The 16,397-nt window shown below is 38.6% G+C and overlaps 1 protein-coding gene across 1 annotated transcript; it reads left to right on the top strand.

The window, feature by feature from the left end:
* Positions 1 to 370: 370 nt before the first annotated feature.
* Positions 371 to 1,457, top strand: LOC113355820 (cucumber peeling cupredoxin-like). The gene is made up of 2 exons (XM_026598770.1): positions 371 to 650; positions 749 to 1,457. The coding sequence occupies exons 1-2, from the start codon at positions 479 to 481 to the stop codon at positions 1,279 to 1,281; spliced, it is 705 nt and encodes a 234-aa protein (XP_026454555.1). The 5' UTR covers positions 371 to 478; the 3' UTR covers positions 1,282 to 1,457.
* The last annotated feature ends 14,940 nt before the right edge of the window (positions 1,458 to 16,397 follow it).

The following is a 16,397-nucleotide window of genomic DNA, read 5'->3' as shown; positions in this document are numbered from 1 at the left end:
GAAGGAACAAAATTTAACTAGCCGATTTTTCATCTGGGCAGAATGATGCGTGCCCCATTTGCGAACAAAGAAATGAGACATCAGAAGTACGGGGCCCGACGGTCTATTATCCCCAAGCAAATTGAGGTGACATTAGAAGTAGAAGGAAGTTTCCATTGACAAAATCAAAAGTTGACTAGTCAATATCATGTTAATGGTCCCACACGTTAGTACCGAGTTAAAGTCGAGAAAAGGAAGAAAAGGAAAGAGAGTTAAAGTTGGTATAGGTAATGTTCCCACTCACATCCACAGCCACGGATGTTCATCATCCAACGGTTCACATTCAACAAAAAGATCGGCATTATTAAGTTATAAATAGCATCCATAGCCACATAACTCTAAATCAAACTAAGCATCTCAATTTCACCTGCAAAAAAACTTGACAACAATCAGGGACGATCTGTGAACACAGTAGAAGAAAAACATAAATTTATCAGCAATGGCGAGTCGTATGGTATTGTTGATTGTTGTTGCAGCAACTGTTTTCCAATGTGCAACTGCACAAACCTCACATGTAGTCGGAGATAGTCTAGGATGGATCATCCCTGCATCTCCATCTGTTTACTCCGATTGGGCTTCTAAACAAACATTCAAAGTTGGCGATTCCCTTGGTACGTCATAATATGATTCTCAGATCAACGAGAAAGATTTTAATTTTTCAAAATTTAGTTTGATTGTTAATTTTTTATGTTATTGTTTACATTTGCAGTGTTCAATTTCGCCGTCGGATTGCACACCGCTTATGAAGTATCCAAAGCAGATTACGATAGTTGTAACGCGGCTGCTGCCCCAATTGGTTCACTATTAGCCTCCAGTCCAGCAACAATCCGTCTTGCAACAGCCGGAAACCATTACTACCTTTGCACACTTGGTGGTCACTGTTCAGCTGGTCAGAAATTGTCTATCACTGTTGCCTCCGGTAGCGCCGCCGCCGCTCCAACTCCAGTTGCCGGAGATACTCCTGCAGCATCTCCTACTCCAGTTGCCTCTCCTGTCCCTTCACCATCAACTAGTCCTGTTTCTGCTCCTGCAATGAGTCCTGACATGTCACCATCACTCTCAATTGCCGTGACACCAACAACCAGCCCAGCCCCAGCATCAACCAGTACCGGCGGTCCCGGTGTCCTTGCTGATTCACCAGCAGGCTCTGCCCCAGCAGCTGCTCCTCCTTCTAACTCTGCAATCTCCGTTGCTGTTAGTGGTTTCTCATTAGTTGCTTTGTTGTCTGCTTTTTTCATGTAGAGACGGACATTTTTCAATTACTACTGGTGGGTTTTGTTTATGCGTAATTACATATTGTTGGTGGTTGAAGTGCTGATTTTCATCAGACTTGAGAGATATTAATTACGAGCACATGTATTATGAATGTCATTATTGTTAAATTAATGTGATTCATTTGAAATAGATATTGGGTTCTCTATCAGTTACAGGAATTAAGCATAATGAAACATCAGGCAGTCTCCGGATTCTCCGGTTTCTCGATTGCGAGGCAATTCATGCTGTTAAACTAATCATATAAGTTGACAAAGACCCTTATGCGGCCAATTGTTGCATGACTTAATAAAATTTTACAGCGTTTGCCTGCACATGTGATTAAGACTTTGCATTCATTAATTAATCACAAAGTTTATGATTAAACAATGTCAGTGGCATCCAGATTCCAAACATAGTCTTAAAAAAGAGATTAACAAACAAAAATTATAGAATGTTACTAGTAATGGGGCACACAACGGCTATTTCTTGTCAATAGTGCTAGATTGAAGGTAGACTTTCCGGAATCTTTTGAACACTTTTCCATTTCTCCTCGACTTCAAAACAACAAGCTTTTTTTGTTTTCTTTCCTTTTTCTTCTTCCCTTCCCTTCCCTTTGCTTTTTTTTTTTTTTTTTCTTTTCTTCTGCAATTCTCGGTTGTATTGGAGAAGCAGGTAATAATAGTAGGCATTACTATATGTATGTATAATAGTCCTCTAGTGAGGGGCCTGTTCTGTGGGGGCAAGTTAGGACTTTTTGGCTTAATGCCCTTGTCACCAACCAAGACAAAGGGATCAAATGATTCGAAACTTGTTATTGTTAAAGATATTATTTCGTATCAATAAGATACTATTTCGTATTAGTATGACAAAGATATTGTTACCGTATTAGTGTTGTTTAGTTATTAAGGATTATTATCATCATTTATTAGTTTTTTTAGTTAGTTTCTTTTTCCTAGTTATTTTCTCTTTATTGTATTTACTACTATATAAATATGGTTTTTTCCTAATGGAATGATACAACGATTGAGAAAAACTGTCCCTCTAATACCATGTTTTATCATGGTATTAGAGCCGGGTTAGATTCAATCAGCTCCGCTGCAAATTTAGTTTCTTCGTCAAGAAATATGCTATTAGTGATAAGAAATTGTTCCGACATAAAAGATGCAAAATTTGACGATATAGATTTCAGTTTTCATTGTCGGACATCAATGTTGTTCTGTTGTTTAGATACCATCGTTACGAGTTTAGTGTTTAAAGATCAGTGATTCAGAGTCCCAGTGTTCAGATATCCGTTTACAGGGAGTTTAGTTTTCAGAGATCCGTTTTCATAGTTCAGGTCAGTGTGTATGCGCCGCAATCTGTAGGCCACATTCCGCGTGCAGCAGTTGGCGTGCCGCAATCCGCGTGCCATGTTCAGAGATCAGAGTTTTCGAGTTCAGAAATTCCATATGCAAACTCAAGTCATCTTGAGTTTGAGAAGGGGTGTTAAAGATATTATTTCTTATTAATAAGATATTATTTTGTATTAGTATGGCAAATATATATTGTTACCGTATTAGTGTTGTTTAGTTATCAAGGATTATTATCCTCATTTATTAGTTTTTAGTTAGTTTCCTTTTCCTAGTTATTTTCTCTTCATTGTATTTACTACTGTATAAATATGACTTTTGCCTAATGGAATGATACAACGGTTGAGAGAAACCGTCCCTCTGATACCATGTTTTATCAGTTATTAATGTAGGGTCTAGAACTTCTGTAAGTGTGGCGAATACGGATTGAAGATGGGAGCAAAATAAATAAAAGCGCACATTAATGGTCGTTGTTTAGGGCCCCAAATTGTTGGGGCTCCAAAGAGATACCTCTTTCTTTTTTTTGTTTTCTTTTTCCCGGTTGATAGTTAGATTGTAAAGGTTGTAAGTGTTTCAAAAAGTTAACATCTATATTACAGACAATTGTAGTTGTTGTTGAGTATATATAATCAACTAAGTCTAAGTTTATGGTCTTCCAATCTAGCATCTAGATTGGAAGGCCACGTCAGTTAGAATTACTTCCTAAGTCTTATGACAATTCTAATCTAGCATCTAGATGCATTGAACCATTACCCGTGAATGCGCTGAATGGAAAAGCGCAACCATCCCAGCCGTCGGATCACAAAATAAATCAATATGCATTGAACCAAACAACGAAAAGTTGATTTTCTCTGCGTTGAACCATTCAACGAAACTATCTCTCTACTAGTTTGAATGCGAGATATATATATATATATGGAAAGAGAAGTAGTGTTAAAGAATAGGCACCGCTTTTTGTGTAATCTACAACGCGTTTTGTCTAATCTAGAAGCCAAATCTGGCCATAAAACTTATCCTAAGTGTTACTTGTATTTTAATTGAGGATTTTTCTAAAATACCTTCACTCCTAAAATTGGTTTCATAAAATACCATCACCTTTTTAAATTTTCTAAAATATCATTACTTTGACTACTTCCGTTAACTTTAAAGTTAACAATGGTTAAATGACACATGTTACTTTGTCTCACCTACTAAAAGATTAAAACACTCTCTAAACCTTGAATTAAATTATAATTAACCCCCAAGCACACAAGGTTGAACTTCTCTACCTCTAGCTCTTATTAAATCTCTGAACTTGTGCATAAAAACTAATCTAGCTAGCGGATGCAGTAAGCTGAAATTATATGATTAGCTTAGTAAACTGAAGCTAGACGAGTGCATGATAAGAAAGGATAATGCCTATAGAAACGCTGAAGTATTTATGTGGTTGATTCACCCATCTCCACAACAAGCAGCAACAAGGATTCAAATACGTTACACACTCGGAAGTAAGAAGCCCAATCAATACACAATACAAAAATACCTTGAATTTTTTTGTCTCTGATAAAACGCTTTTAGTTGGTTCCATTCTGATGTAATGTCATCTCTTGTCTTATCCTAAAAAAACAAAACACTCAATTGTCATAAAGAAAATGTGGTCGAGCCATACGCAATGTGAAAATACCACTATAACAGACTCAAAGTTTTCAGATACTGGAATCATAGGTGGATGATGCTTGTAGTACCCCAAAATTAATGAACTTCATGTTTGTTAATAGTGATTATTAGATCAAGAAATGATGAATCGTTTTATTAAACTTTGTTTTTTATTTTTTAAAGGAATTTGTTTTACTTGATAGAGTGTGAATCTTCTCTTATTCACAGTGAAAATTCCTTCTCTCTCATCCTTTCTGTATCTTTGCGATTAACTGAAGAAAACATAATTGGGTGATAAAAAAGAAACAAGATGTAAGTTTAATGGAATTCTCTTCTTTCTCTGTCTCTCTCTACCTCTGAATCAGTAAAAAAGTTTTCTTCAATATTTAGTTTCATGTTTATTAGGTTTTATCTGAATATTTGTTGTTAGTGTTTTTTACAATTCTAAGGTTAAAAAAAAAGCATGATTTATATAGAATTGGACGCAGTCTTTTGTTTTTGTTTTATGCCATATCAAAGATTATTAGGAAATATATATGAGTTAATCAAGAATATGGGCTTCTTATATAATGAATTTCATGTTTGTTAATAGTGATTATTAGATCAAGAAAGGATGATTCTTTTTTTAGCTTGTTTTTTATTTTAAAGGAATTGGATTTACTTGATAGAGTGTGAATCTTCTCAGATTCACATTGACAAATCCTTCCCTATTTTCCTTTCTGTATCTTGGTGATTGATTGAAGAAAACGTAATTGGGTAATAAAAGAAGACAAGATGTATGTTTAATGGAATTCTTTTGTCCCGCTATGTCTCTCTCTACAGGTGAATCAACAAAAATGTTTCCTTCAATATTTAGTTTTATGTTTATTAAGTTTTATCTGAATATTTGTTATTAGTGATTTTTACAATTCAAGGGTTAAAAAAAGAATGATTTATATATAGAGCGCAATTTATTTATTTATCGACATATTAAAGATTGGGAAATATCAACTTTGTTTCCATATTAACTCGTCTTCTTGTCCCATAAAGAGATTGTGCTTATTATTTCTAGTCCTTGTTTCTGTTTCATGTCTGATCTATATAATGTTTTCACTGCTTGTAGGGATGGAATTGTTCAAAGAATAATAGCTTTGGAAAATGGTTTGGTGCATGTAGAAGCAATAAAAAAAAGCAGATCTTCTAACCCAATACGACATATATAAGAAATACTTAAATGATGCTAGAAATGAATTGATTACAACCAAAGATGATGCTATTCCAATTCTCCATTAGATTGATGTAAATTCTACTCTTGACATGTTTTAGTTGGTCTTCTTGGAGTCATACGGGTGATAAAATAAAAACTACTAGGGAACTAGGAAGAAGTATAAATGAAAAGTTATTAGAAGTGCAAGACATATTTCGAGGTTTATCCTTCACTGAAGAGGGGAGAAAAGATGATGATCGTAGGCTTCTCGGAAGAGTACCGCAATCCAAGGTTGAAATAATAAAATCTTTCTATGCTTTTGCAGAAAAATATGACGGTTTGAGATCTGAAGATAGAATTTCGACAATTGAATTGAAATTGTTTCAAAGCATTCTTTTGAAGAACGTAACAGAAAATTCGTCCAAGACTTACTTGAACATGATATATGGTTTTACGATATTAGTTGTCGCTTTCATGCTATCAGTGTCTATAAGGCGATGTGGATATGGCCTTTGCCTTAGAGAGCAACTATGGGGGAAACATAGATAAATTTCTTTTAACATATAAAGTTTATTTCCTTGCATATCAATATTTGCTAATAGTATATGCATAAATATATAGGTATAATAGATTTCACCCATTATAAATTGGCATGTGTGTACTGTTTTTATCACTCTTTCGTAGTTTTCAAAGAAATATTTTTTCATTTTTTGTGTTCTTAAAATATGACACATAATTGTATTATTAAGTTTGTATCAAAGGCATACATAATAAACTTAACAAAATATCTTAAAGATATTTTGTTAAGTTTGTCATAATATTTAATTTTCAATTTTAGTGTTTAATCATATGCTTTATGTATACGATATGAAACATATTTGTATTTTTTGTATTCTTAATCACATAATATCATGTAAGTACTCCATCAAAAAACTCATGCGCAAGTTAGGAGAAAAAAAAAACTAGTTATCGTACCTTTCCATGAGCTACGCATAATTTTCCATTTTCGATCATACAAAAATCTGAAAACAAACTAATCGACCATAAATTCAGTTACAATAGTTTTATTAAAAATGAAAAATTAAAAAGCTTTATCATTATAATCACAATTAAAAAGCTCTGTTAAAAAAGAAAAAGAAAGAAAAAGTGAATTCCAGCTCCTGATAAAAATTATGGAGGCCTAAAGCCTCGGCCCAATATCACGCTGCCCACCTCCTGATAAAAACACGGTCTCCAACTCCGTGAATTCCAGTCGACTTATTATTTTCTAGGTTATCTTATCGAATCTCTCTCAATTCTCCCTCCCTCCTCCCGGTGAAGACTCTCTCTTACTGGTAAAACAATTTAAGTCAAAAAAAGACCAAGTCTTTTCTCTCTCTTTGTCTCTAAACTTTTTCTTGTAAGTTAATTTTAGGGTTAATTTGGTAGAGTTAGATATACGGTTTTGATTATAATGATGTTTTTTGCTGTCAAAAATTACTTTACCTGGACTGGTTGCGATCAATTGTTTTATGAAAAATGTGTAAATGTGGTTAAAACATCTTGATTTCTAGTCAACAACTATGTTTTGAGGCAAAACATCACCATTTTTACTTCAGGAACTGAGACAGTGAAAATTGAACTAAACCTACATTTTTTTTTAAAGGTAAACATACATAAGTTTAGAGCTAGGATTATGTAACATAGGGAGGAGTACCAAGACCACAGTACCTAGCAATTATCCAAATAACTATATGTAGCTTTTCAATTTTGACATTGACATGTCTGATTGTATTATATACGCCTAACAGTTGATAACAGATATATCTAGTTTTTTCCTGTATGGCAACACAAAGAAATTCGGCTATTATCTAATTTTTCCTTTATTTTTTATCACTTGCAGGGCTGATATTGTGCAGGCATTTCAAAGAATCGAAGCATTAGAGCTTCAGGTAGGAGATCTGAATGAACAGTTAAGCACACAAACTTTGACCAGCAAATATAATAAAGAAAGGAAAAGACTCACAGATGGTAGAACTGAAACAATGGCAGCACAAACAAAGACTTATGAAAGGCTAGGCACCATTAATTCTGAATCACTTAGTGCTTTAGTGTGTTTAGTCGCATTTAGCGCTTTGTTTTATGCTCATTTGCCTGGGACTAAGATGTCTGCCCTTGAATTCATAGTTAGGTTGACTTCTATATTTACTGCCTGCATTTGGCTATATTTAAACATTACTGAGAATAAGATAAAAACAATTGGGTTAGACATCAAGGCTTTGGATGAGAAGTTTTGGCAACTGCAGACAACATTTTTGGGCTTGTCCATGAATCCAATTGATAGAGAGGCTGAGATGAAAAGGCTTAAAGATAATCAGTCAACACATAATAGTCGAACGTTTTTTTGGGATCATGATTTTTTTTTGGGACCATGGTTCTATTTTTAGTAAGATATTTAGAAGTAAATCTAGGTCACCCTTTATCTAGATATCTATATTAATACCTAAACTACCCTCCTGATTAATTTTGGGTAATGATTAGTGAAATGGTTAAGCTAAAGAAGTAGAATTATTGAGAGAGTAAAGTTAGAGAAGATGAAGAAGAAAAACATGAAAAAAATTTACCGACCACAACCGGAGGAAGAGCATTTGGGTTATCAGGTATGCTTCAAACTTAGATAATGTTGGTTTAATTGCTCCAAACTTTCAAAAATATGAAATTTTTTATGTAGATTTGGGCCAGTTCGGTTACGATATGTCAAGAACATGTAACCGAACACACCTGAAAGTGTAGTTCAGTTACGTTTTCCAAACACGCAGGTTACCGAACTCGCTCGTTAATGGAGGTTTTGGTCGTATAGAGTAATGTTCGGTTTGCCCGCAATGTAACCGAACTTTAGGGTCTAGAAGTTCGGTTGCTTTGCAAACAATAACTAACCGAACTTTACGTGAAAATAAAAATTTACCAACTGTACATAGTTCGGTTGGTTCGCAAACTTTTATCCAAAAGCGTATCTAACCGAACTCACCAATAAAAAAAAAACCAAAGTTACAGTGCTATATTCGGTTACCTAGTATAAAATGGTAGGTAACCGAACTTTGAACTTAACAATTTATTTGGGTACATCTTGTGTGTTCGGTTACATATCAAATTGCTCTACCAACCGAACTTAAAGCTCAGTGATATTCTTATTTTGCGAAGGAACCGAACTTATGGACTTGTGTTGTTCTAATACAAGAAGTTCGGTTAAAAGTATTTTTGCGAATCAACCGAACTCTGAGTTCGGTTAAGAAAAAATTAATTCGTGATAACCAAACTTTTTGCGACGAAATCGAACTTTTTGGGTCGTAACCGAACTAAAAATTCGGCCGAGACTTGTTTTTTGCGACGTAACCGAACTTTTCTCTGAAAAAAACCTCCATTAAGCCTCTCTGCAACTTCCATTTTCAACTCATTTTGATGATTACTTCTCATTTATTCAACCAAAAACGAATGACAAGTAGTGGGTTTGTGAGAATATCTTTGTTAATGTTTTAAATTAAGCTATATATATAGAGGTGATGGTGGTTGGTGGTGGCGATAATCGGAGGTGGTGGTGGTAATCGGTGGTTGTTGTTGGTGGTGGTGGTAATCGGTGGTTGGTGGTGGTGGTGGTGGTGGTAATCGGCGGTGGTGGGCGGTGGTGGTGGGAGGAGGTGGTGGTGGTAACCGGTGGTTGGTGGTGGTGATAATCGGGGTGGTGGTGGTGGTAATCGGTGGTGGTGGGCGGCGGTGGTGGGAAGAGGTGGTGGTTATATATATGTAGGCGGTTATTAGGTTGGTTCTAAATTAAATTAGGTTAAGAGTAGGTTAGTCATTTCAACACTTTAGGACACCCCATATAACTATAGGTAAGGTGGCCTAATAAAACTATGGTCCCCTCAAAAAACCATCGTCCCTAAAAAATCATTCTAATAGTCAGTACGTTAGAAAATTGACATTCTATACTATTGCAGCAAAGTACAATGAGTTGGAGCCTGAAGACAGAACATGGGAGTTTGAGTTGAAAGATTTCCAGTTCGTCCCTTCGAATAATGCATCAACTAGATCTCCAGAATCCTCGAAAGCTTTACTATTGGCGTTGTACGTTTTTACTGTTTTTTGTGCATGTTTTATGTTCGGAGTATCAGTTAGGGCATTAACATATCCTAAGTTTGTTTTCAATTGCCCGTGATTATTTCCCACTTCTGCTCAATACTCTCAATGTATTTCAGTATTTCATGTAGCAATTTCATGTATTTTCGTATCTCATGCAACAATGCAGAAAAGAAATGTGATAGATTTTATTTTTTATCTTCTACTCATGCAACATCGTATCTCATGCAACAATGCAGAAAAGAAAATGTAATAGATTATATCTTTTATCTTCTACTCATGCAACAATGTGTTACACTATCTCTATCTGCTTGGGTTCATGATTCAGTCCAATGCACCTTTGCCAGTTGCTACACTAATAACACATTTGGTGTTTTCAGTAACTGGCCAAAAAGATAATCTGGAGTTGTGGTACTATCACCACTAGGACGGAAATGAGAAAACAAGTGTATCTTCAGTCTTTTGACAACCAAAACTGTCACCTACTGTTGCATTATCTGAAGGAGTGCTTGGTTTTTCTTGTGGCTAGGGCAGACCACTAGCTGATGGAAATGGCAGGATCGAAGGAGTAGGATGTTCAGAGATATTACCAGATGATGGAGCAGACACAGGAAAAAGTAAAACCAGAACCATTATCAAAATGTTTAGGATCACGCTTGGTAATTGAAATGGGGTTAAATGCAGGTTCGTCTCTTCCAGAAGTGTGTGGTGTCGGAGGTTTCCAACGTGACGGGAAAAAGCAAAAATTTCAAGGGTTTCTCTCTCCAAACCAGAGCTTCTCTCCTATCCTTTCTTCCCTTTTCTCTCAAACTTTTTTTGTGTCCATGGCAACACAATATCAACCCAAACCTCCTGATATTAATGAAAGATCTCGTAGGAACTATCGATTCAACCAAAACAGAAACAGATCCCGTTCGAAATCAAGATCCAAACTGGCTAGTACCTCATCAAATAACCCAAGCCACAGACCTGCTGCTGATGTTCCGTACAACAATGGAGGTCTTGCAAACAACAATGGTGTTTCATCTGAAAATGGAACACGCTCCTACGCCAACATAGTGAAAAGAAGATCGATGGAACTTTCAGTAATCGATGCAGACTCACTATCCCACCCTCCGATTCGATCCTCTACGGGTGAGATGGCCATTAGAATTCCAAAAGAAGTGATTTCCAAGTCAAAAGAGAACTGGAAGTTCAGTCTAGTAGGTAGATTTGATTTCAAAACGCTTGGCATGAAGTTTGAGGAAGTTAAAAAAGTATTAAGTGAACAATGGAAGCTCACTGGTCAGGTTTAGTTCATCCCATGGGTGAAAGGCTACTTTATCATCAAGTTGTTCAATGAAATTGATAGAAAGATTGTAAGCTACGAAGGTCCATGTAAAGTGAAGTCTCAACAGCTGAAAGTCCTCCAATGGACTCCAATGTTCAACCCAGAATCTGAGAAGGTCACACGAGCTGTTGTATGGGTTCGTTTCCCTCATCTCCACCTGGAATATTGGGAAGAAGAGACTTTGTTTCGCATAGCTAGGGGTCTTGGCAGGCCAGTAGCAGTAGATCCTAGAACTCTCAAGCACAAATACGGATACTTTGCTGCTGTTCTTATCGATATTGACTTCTTAAGCCTCTTGAAAGCATTATCATTGATGACGAACTTCAACAGGTTTTTATGTTGATTACGAGGTTTTCAACAAGCCTGAATTCTGTGATCATTGTAAAACGATTGGTCACATTGAGGAAAACTGTAGGAACAAGAGATATAATGATCTGAAAAGGCAGCACGACTCTGAAACTGATCACGAGAAACAACCCTGAAAATGGAGCTGGATGAGCTCAGAAATATCTGGAAGAAGAGGGAGTTCACGGGGACTGTTATCAGAAATGGCAAGTCCAACGATCCACCAGCTAAACCTGTTGGAGGTGTTACTTTCCAGGGAGTTCATACTATCATTCCCAGCTCTTCTGGCAGTGAAGATGAACGTGTAAACCAAGCAGATGTGCAGATGGACCACGAAGATCATGAATATTTCCAAGATCAGGGAGAAATTCAGCTGAAAGGTTACCATCAATGAAACAGGCGCTAGATGTTGCTATCATGTTACCAGACAAGGCTGACACTGATAGACCTGCAGGAGAAGTCCCTATCAATCTGACGGAGCCTGCTGTTGGTATTCAAGCCCCAATGTTGTCTCTCTCTGCAGGAACAACTACCAACGGCTCTATTGTTCAGTCACTTTCAGGAAGTACTACCTCCAACGGCTCTAAAATTGTTCAGTCACTTTCAAAGGTACTACCTCCAACGGCTCTATGCCTGACAACTCCCTTTCCAAGGGGACAAGCCTGATGAGTCTCTTTCCAAGGGGACAATGTCAGCTGACGAGGATGAGGAGAATCAGAACTTGGATAAGGAGAATCAGGATCCCTGACATCATACAAAAACGATAAGGTTAGCTGAGACTTGCCACAGTGGCTAAGTTACCACCAAACATGAGATGGCCCTGGCTAAGATTCAAACTATGCAAATCAATCAAAGAAGAACAAACAAGCTGAAGGCCTTGGACAAACCGATGGGGCTACTGTACCAACAATGAGGTCACTCTATCATCCAGGTTCTCACTGATGGCGAGGGTTTTAGTCCCCCAACTAAAACAACAAGAAGACCTTCCCCACTCAAAGCTACGGAGCTTTGGAGACATCCAACATGTTCTTACTAGGTGCTGCTGAAGAAGCTAATACGGAGGAAGCTAATATTACTCTGTCACAGTAGGTCTAACATAGTAGTGGAAGAGACAAATAAACTGGAGTGGGGGGCGCCAAAGACGAAGAGGATCGCCTGAAACGCGAACAAGCTGAAAAGAAGGCGGACATTCTGGCAAGCAAGAAGGCTACGAAGACTACAACAAAGAAAAAGAAACAACAACCAAAGGCCGACAAGGAGGATGACAAGGGTTCAGCAAGCCCTTCTGCTAACTTGGTTATCTAATGCGTGTTTTCTTCTGGAATGCTCAAGGCTTGGCCAAAGATTGTGCAAAGGCCAAGCTAAAAGAGCTTCAAAATTTGCACTCCCCTGACATCATTTGTCTCGCTGAAACTCACGTCTTTTGCACAGTTCGTTATGTCAATTCTCTAAGGTTGGTTGGCTTCTGTGAAGACGTCATTACAAATGAGGTTTCTGGTACCAAAGGTAATATCTGGATCATGTGGAGAAACACTTTCCCTAGACCGAAGGTGATCTCTTCTTCCAAACAAGCCATAACTATCGATGTGGATGGAAATTTTATCACGGCTGTGCATGCTTCCTACAATGTTGTTTCAAGGAAATTTCTTTGGAGTCAGCTAGGTTTAGGCTCCATATTTATCCCTTGGCTGGTGGTGGGAGACTTCAACTGTGTTCTGCGCCTTGAGGAAAAAAAAGGCGGTATTCTGAACAAGGAAGCTTACATGATCGATTTCAGGAGCTGGATTTCTGACAATGGTTTGGTTGAGGCTGATGCAATCGTCAAGAAGTACACCTGGTCCAATTGTCAGAAAGGAAGACGTTGCATTGTCTCTAAGCATGATAGAGTAATTGTGAATAATGCTTGGCTTTACAAATATGCAAACTGGAGATGTAAAGCTCTCCCAAGGATTTGTTCTGACCACTCCCCTCTCATTGGGTTTGACTTCCACAATACGAGACCGGTTAGAGCTCCCCTTCGATTCCAAAAGATGTGGCAATCGCATCCGAGCTTCTTAAACATGGTGGAGAATAATTGGAATCAAAATATGGCTGGTGCTCCCCCATTTGTTTTCAACAGCAAGTTAAAAAAGACTTAAAGAAGCTCTAAAATCCTGGAACGGAATTGTCTTTGGAGATGTTCACTACAGACTGAAGCAAGCTGAGCTCAAGCTGGATTCTGAAGCTGATCTTCTTGATTTCGACCCAGCAGATGAAGTCCAATTCACTAGAGTGGCAGATGCTAGGAAGGTCGCAGATGATGTGAGATTGGAGCTAGCCAGTATGCTGAGAATGAAGTCAAGAATCTCTTGGCTGGAAGAAGGGGATCAAAATACTCGTTTCTTCCACAATTCCATCAGATTGAGAAGGGGCCAAAACACCATCTCAGAGCTCAAGACCTCTACCAACTCTACTTTGATTGTGCAGGAGGACATTAGAGACTTCATCATCGATCACTACAAGAAGAAATTTAATGGTGGTAACGTCAACATAGATCCTACGCTGTTTGATTATCTGCATACCAGTCTTTCTACCACGGAGAGTGCCTCTATGGATGTTGTGCCATCCTTGGATGACATCAAGGAAGCGGTCTTCGATTTGGGAGCAGACTCAGCTCCGGGGCCTGATGGTTTCCCAGGTTCGTTCTATAGACATTTCTGGAACATTATCTCGGAAGACCTTTACAAAGCCATAGTAAATTGCTGGGAAATGAGGAAGATTCCAAAAGGCATCAACTCGAGTTTTCTGGTGCTCATCCCAAAGAACAAGATGTCTGATGCAATCAAGGATTACCGCCCTATTGGCCTGAGTAATTTCTTCTTCAAAATCATCACAAAGATAATGGCTACAAGGCTTGGCTCTGTTCTAGACGGTTTGGTTTCAGAAGAGCAGGTAGCCTTTATGAAAGGGAGGAACATACACGAAAACATAGCCTTGGCGTCAGAGCTAATCAATGAGCTCAATACAGACAGGAAGTATGGCAATGTTGGTATCAAGCTTGATATCGCCCAAGCTTTTGACACAGTGAGATGAGAGTTCATTATTGAGGTCTTTCGCCAGTATGGATTCTCTGAAACTTGGTGCACTTGGATTCGTATCATTCTTGATTCGGCTCGTATCTCCATCATGATTAATGGCAGCCCTGAAGGTTTTTTCAGCATCTCGAGGGGTCTCCGTCAAGGGGATCCTATCTCCCCCTTGATCTTTGTTCTCATTGAGGATGTCCTAAGCTGTAACTTGTCCAAACTCTTTGCTCGTCGTAGTATGCATTGGATGGTCAGTAAGAAGGGAGTAGATCCTACCCATCTTCTCTTTGCAGATGATATCCTTGTCTTCTGCAGGGGTAATTGGAAAAGCCTTCGAAGTCTGGTTGATATTTTGACCACTTACAAGATGGCTTCAGGCCAATGTGTGAATTTTGCCAAGAGCAAATTATATTATGGAGTAGGTTCGGTCTCAAGAGCTATAGCAATCTCCAATTTTCTGGGCATGGAAAGAGCTCACTTTCCTGATAGATACCTGGGCATAAACTTGAAGCCAGACATAGTTCGGCACATCCACATCCGTCAGGTGGTGGAGAAGATTATGGACAAGTTAGCAGGGTGGAAGGGTAAGCTCTTATCTTTTCAGGCTAGGCTGGTGTTAATCAAGTCAGTGATCTCGAGTTATGTTACCCATTCCATGGCTGTTTATAAGTGGCCTTGCACCGCCATCAAACAAGTTGAGAGAGCCATCAGAAATTTCCTTTGGTCAGGAGATGCGGATAAGCGTAAGTACTTCACTGTTCTCTTTGGAAGCCTTTGTTGTTCCAAAAAGGAAGGTGGCCTAGGCCTCAAGAAGCTTTTAGACGTTAAAAAGGCTATGTTGATGAAGCTTTGGGTCTCCATCAGAGATTTGAACAAGATTTGGGCTCGCTTCCTGAGAGCCAAGTACTTCAAAAACAATGGCAATCTGATCGACTACAAGCTGGGCTCTTCTGTTTTTCCGGGCATCAAACTAGTTTACACATTTGTGCAAAAGCACACAAGATCGATCATAGGATCTGGTGAGAATACTTCTTTATTTTTTGACAACTGGTGTGGGGACTTCTCGATTGCTGGGAAGCTGAGCCTCTCCTCCAAAGGCCCTAATGATTTCCAGGCAATGGTTAGTGACATTATTGAGGATGGGTCTTGGGTTATTCCACCCTCAACGAGTAGTCTAATGGCTCATTGTGGCATAGATGTGGGGAAGCTTCCAATTATCCCTGGAGGGGAAGATTACAGAATCTGGGACTTGGACAAGAAAGGGGTTTTCTCGGTGAAATCTGCCAAGGTTGCAATCAAAGCGTCAGGGGAGATCCAGCCAGCATCGGTCCTGTTTAACAGAAAGATGGTCCATCCAACTTTGGGCGTGCAGTATTGGAAGATATGGATGGGCCAGTGTTGTGCAACTGAGGATAAAATGATCAAAATCACTGGTAGAAGCATGCCAACGATGTGCCGGCTATGCCGAAGAGATTGCGAGTCTCTCATCCATATCACTTGGCATTGTAGATTTGCTAAAAGGAGTTGGGTTTGGTTAGCTGGTCTCTTCAATATCAAGCCTAGCGAAGACCTTGTGATCTCTTACAAGGCCGCAAAGGGCCGTAGCACGATGATAAAAGAGCTGTGGCTTGTGGAAAATCTTGCTATCACAATGGAGTTATGGAAGACTCGGAACAGAAATTACTTTGATGATGCTCCGGTGAATTGGCTTGGCTTCAAAGGAAGGGTCTATCAAACAATACGAGACAATTCTAGCCGAATGAAAGGGCATATGCACAACACTCAAGATGACTTGAGGATTCTAAATTACTCAGAGTTCATCACAGATCTTGCAAGGTCAACATCCCGGTGGAGATAAGCTGGACTCCTCCTAATCCTGACGAAATCTTGATTTGCTGCGATGGTGCCTCGATGGGTAACCCAGGCCAAGCAGGCTCAGGAGTAAATTTTCGCGATCCAAGCTCAGCGGTCCTTGGATCTCTTTCTGTTGGTCTGGGCTGGCAGACCAATTTCTATGCGGAAATAGCAGCTGTTATCTATGGAGAGGTTGTGGCTCATAAGTGGGACATTAAAAATCTCTG

The sequence above is a fragment of the Papaver somniferum genome, chromosome 3 (genome assembly GCF_003573695.1).
Source record: "Papaver somniferum cultivar HN1 chromosome 3, ASM357369v1, whole genome shotgun sequence".
In the NCBI taxonomy this organism is placed as follows: domain Eukaryota; kingdom Viridiplantae; phylum Streptophyta; class Magnoliopsida; order Ranunculales; family Papaveraceae; genus Papaver; species Papaver somniferum.
Note: the sequence above shows the minus strand (reverse complement) of the source record. Positions and strands in the feature narration are given on the sequence as shown.

Coding starts and splice junctions, on each gene's coding strand:
- LOC113355820 (XM_026598770.1), top strand. CDS start 479: ATGGCGAGTCGTATGGTATTGTTGATTGTTGTTGCAGCAACTGTTTTC. Junction 651..748: donor CAAAGTTGGCGATTCCCTTG/GTACGTCATAAT, acceptor TTACATTTGCAG/TGTTCAATTTCGCCGTCGGA.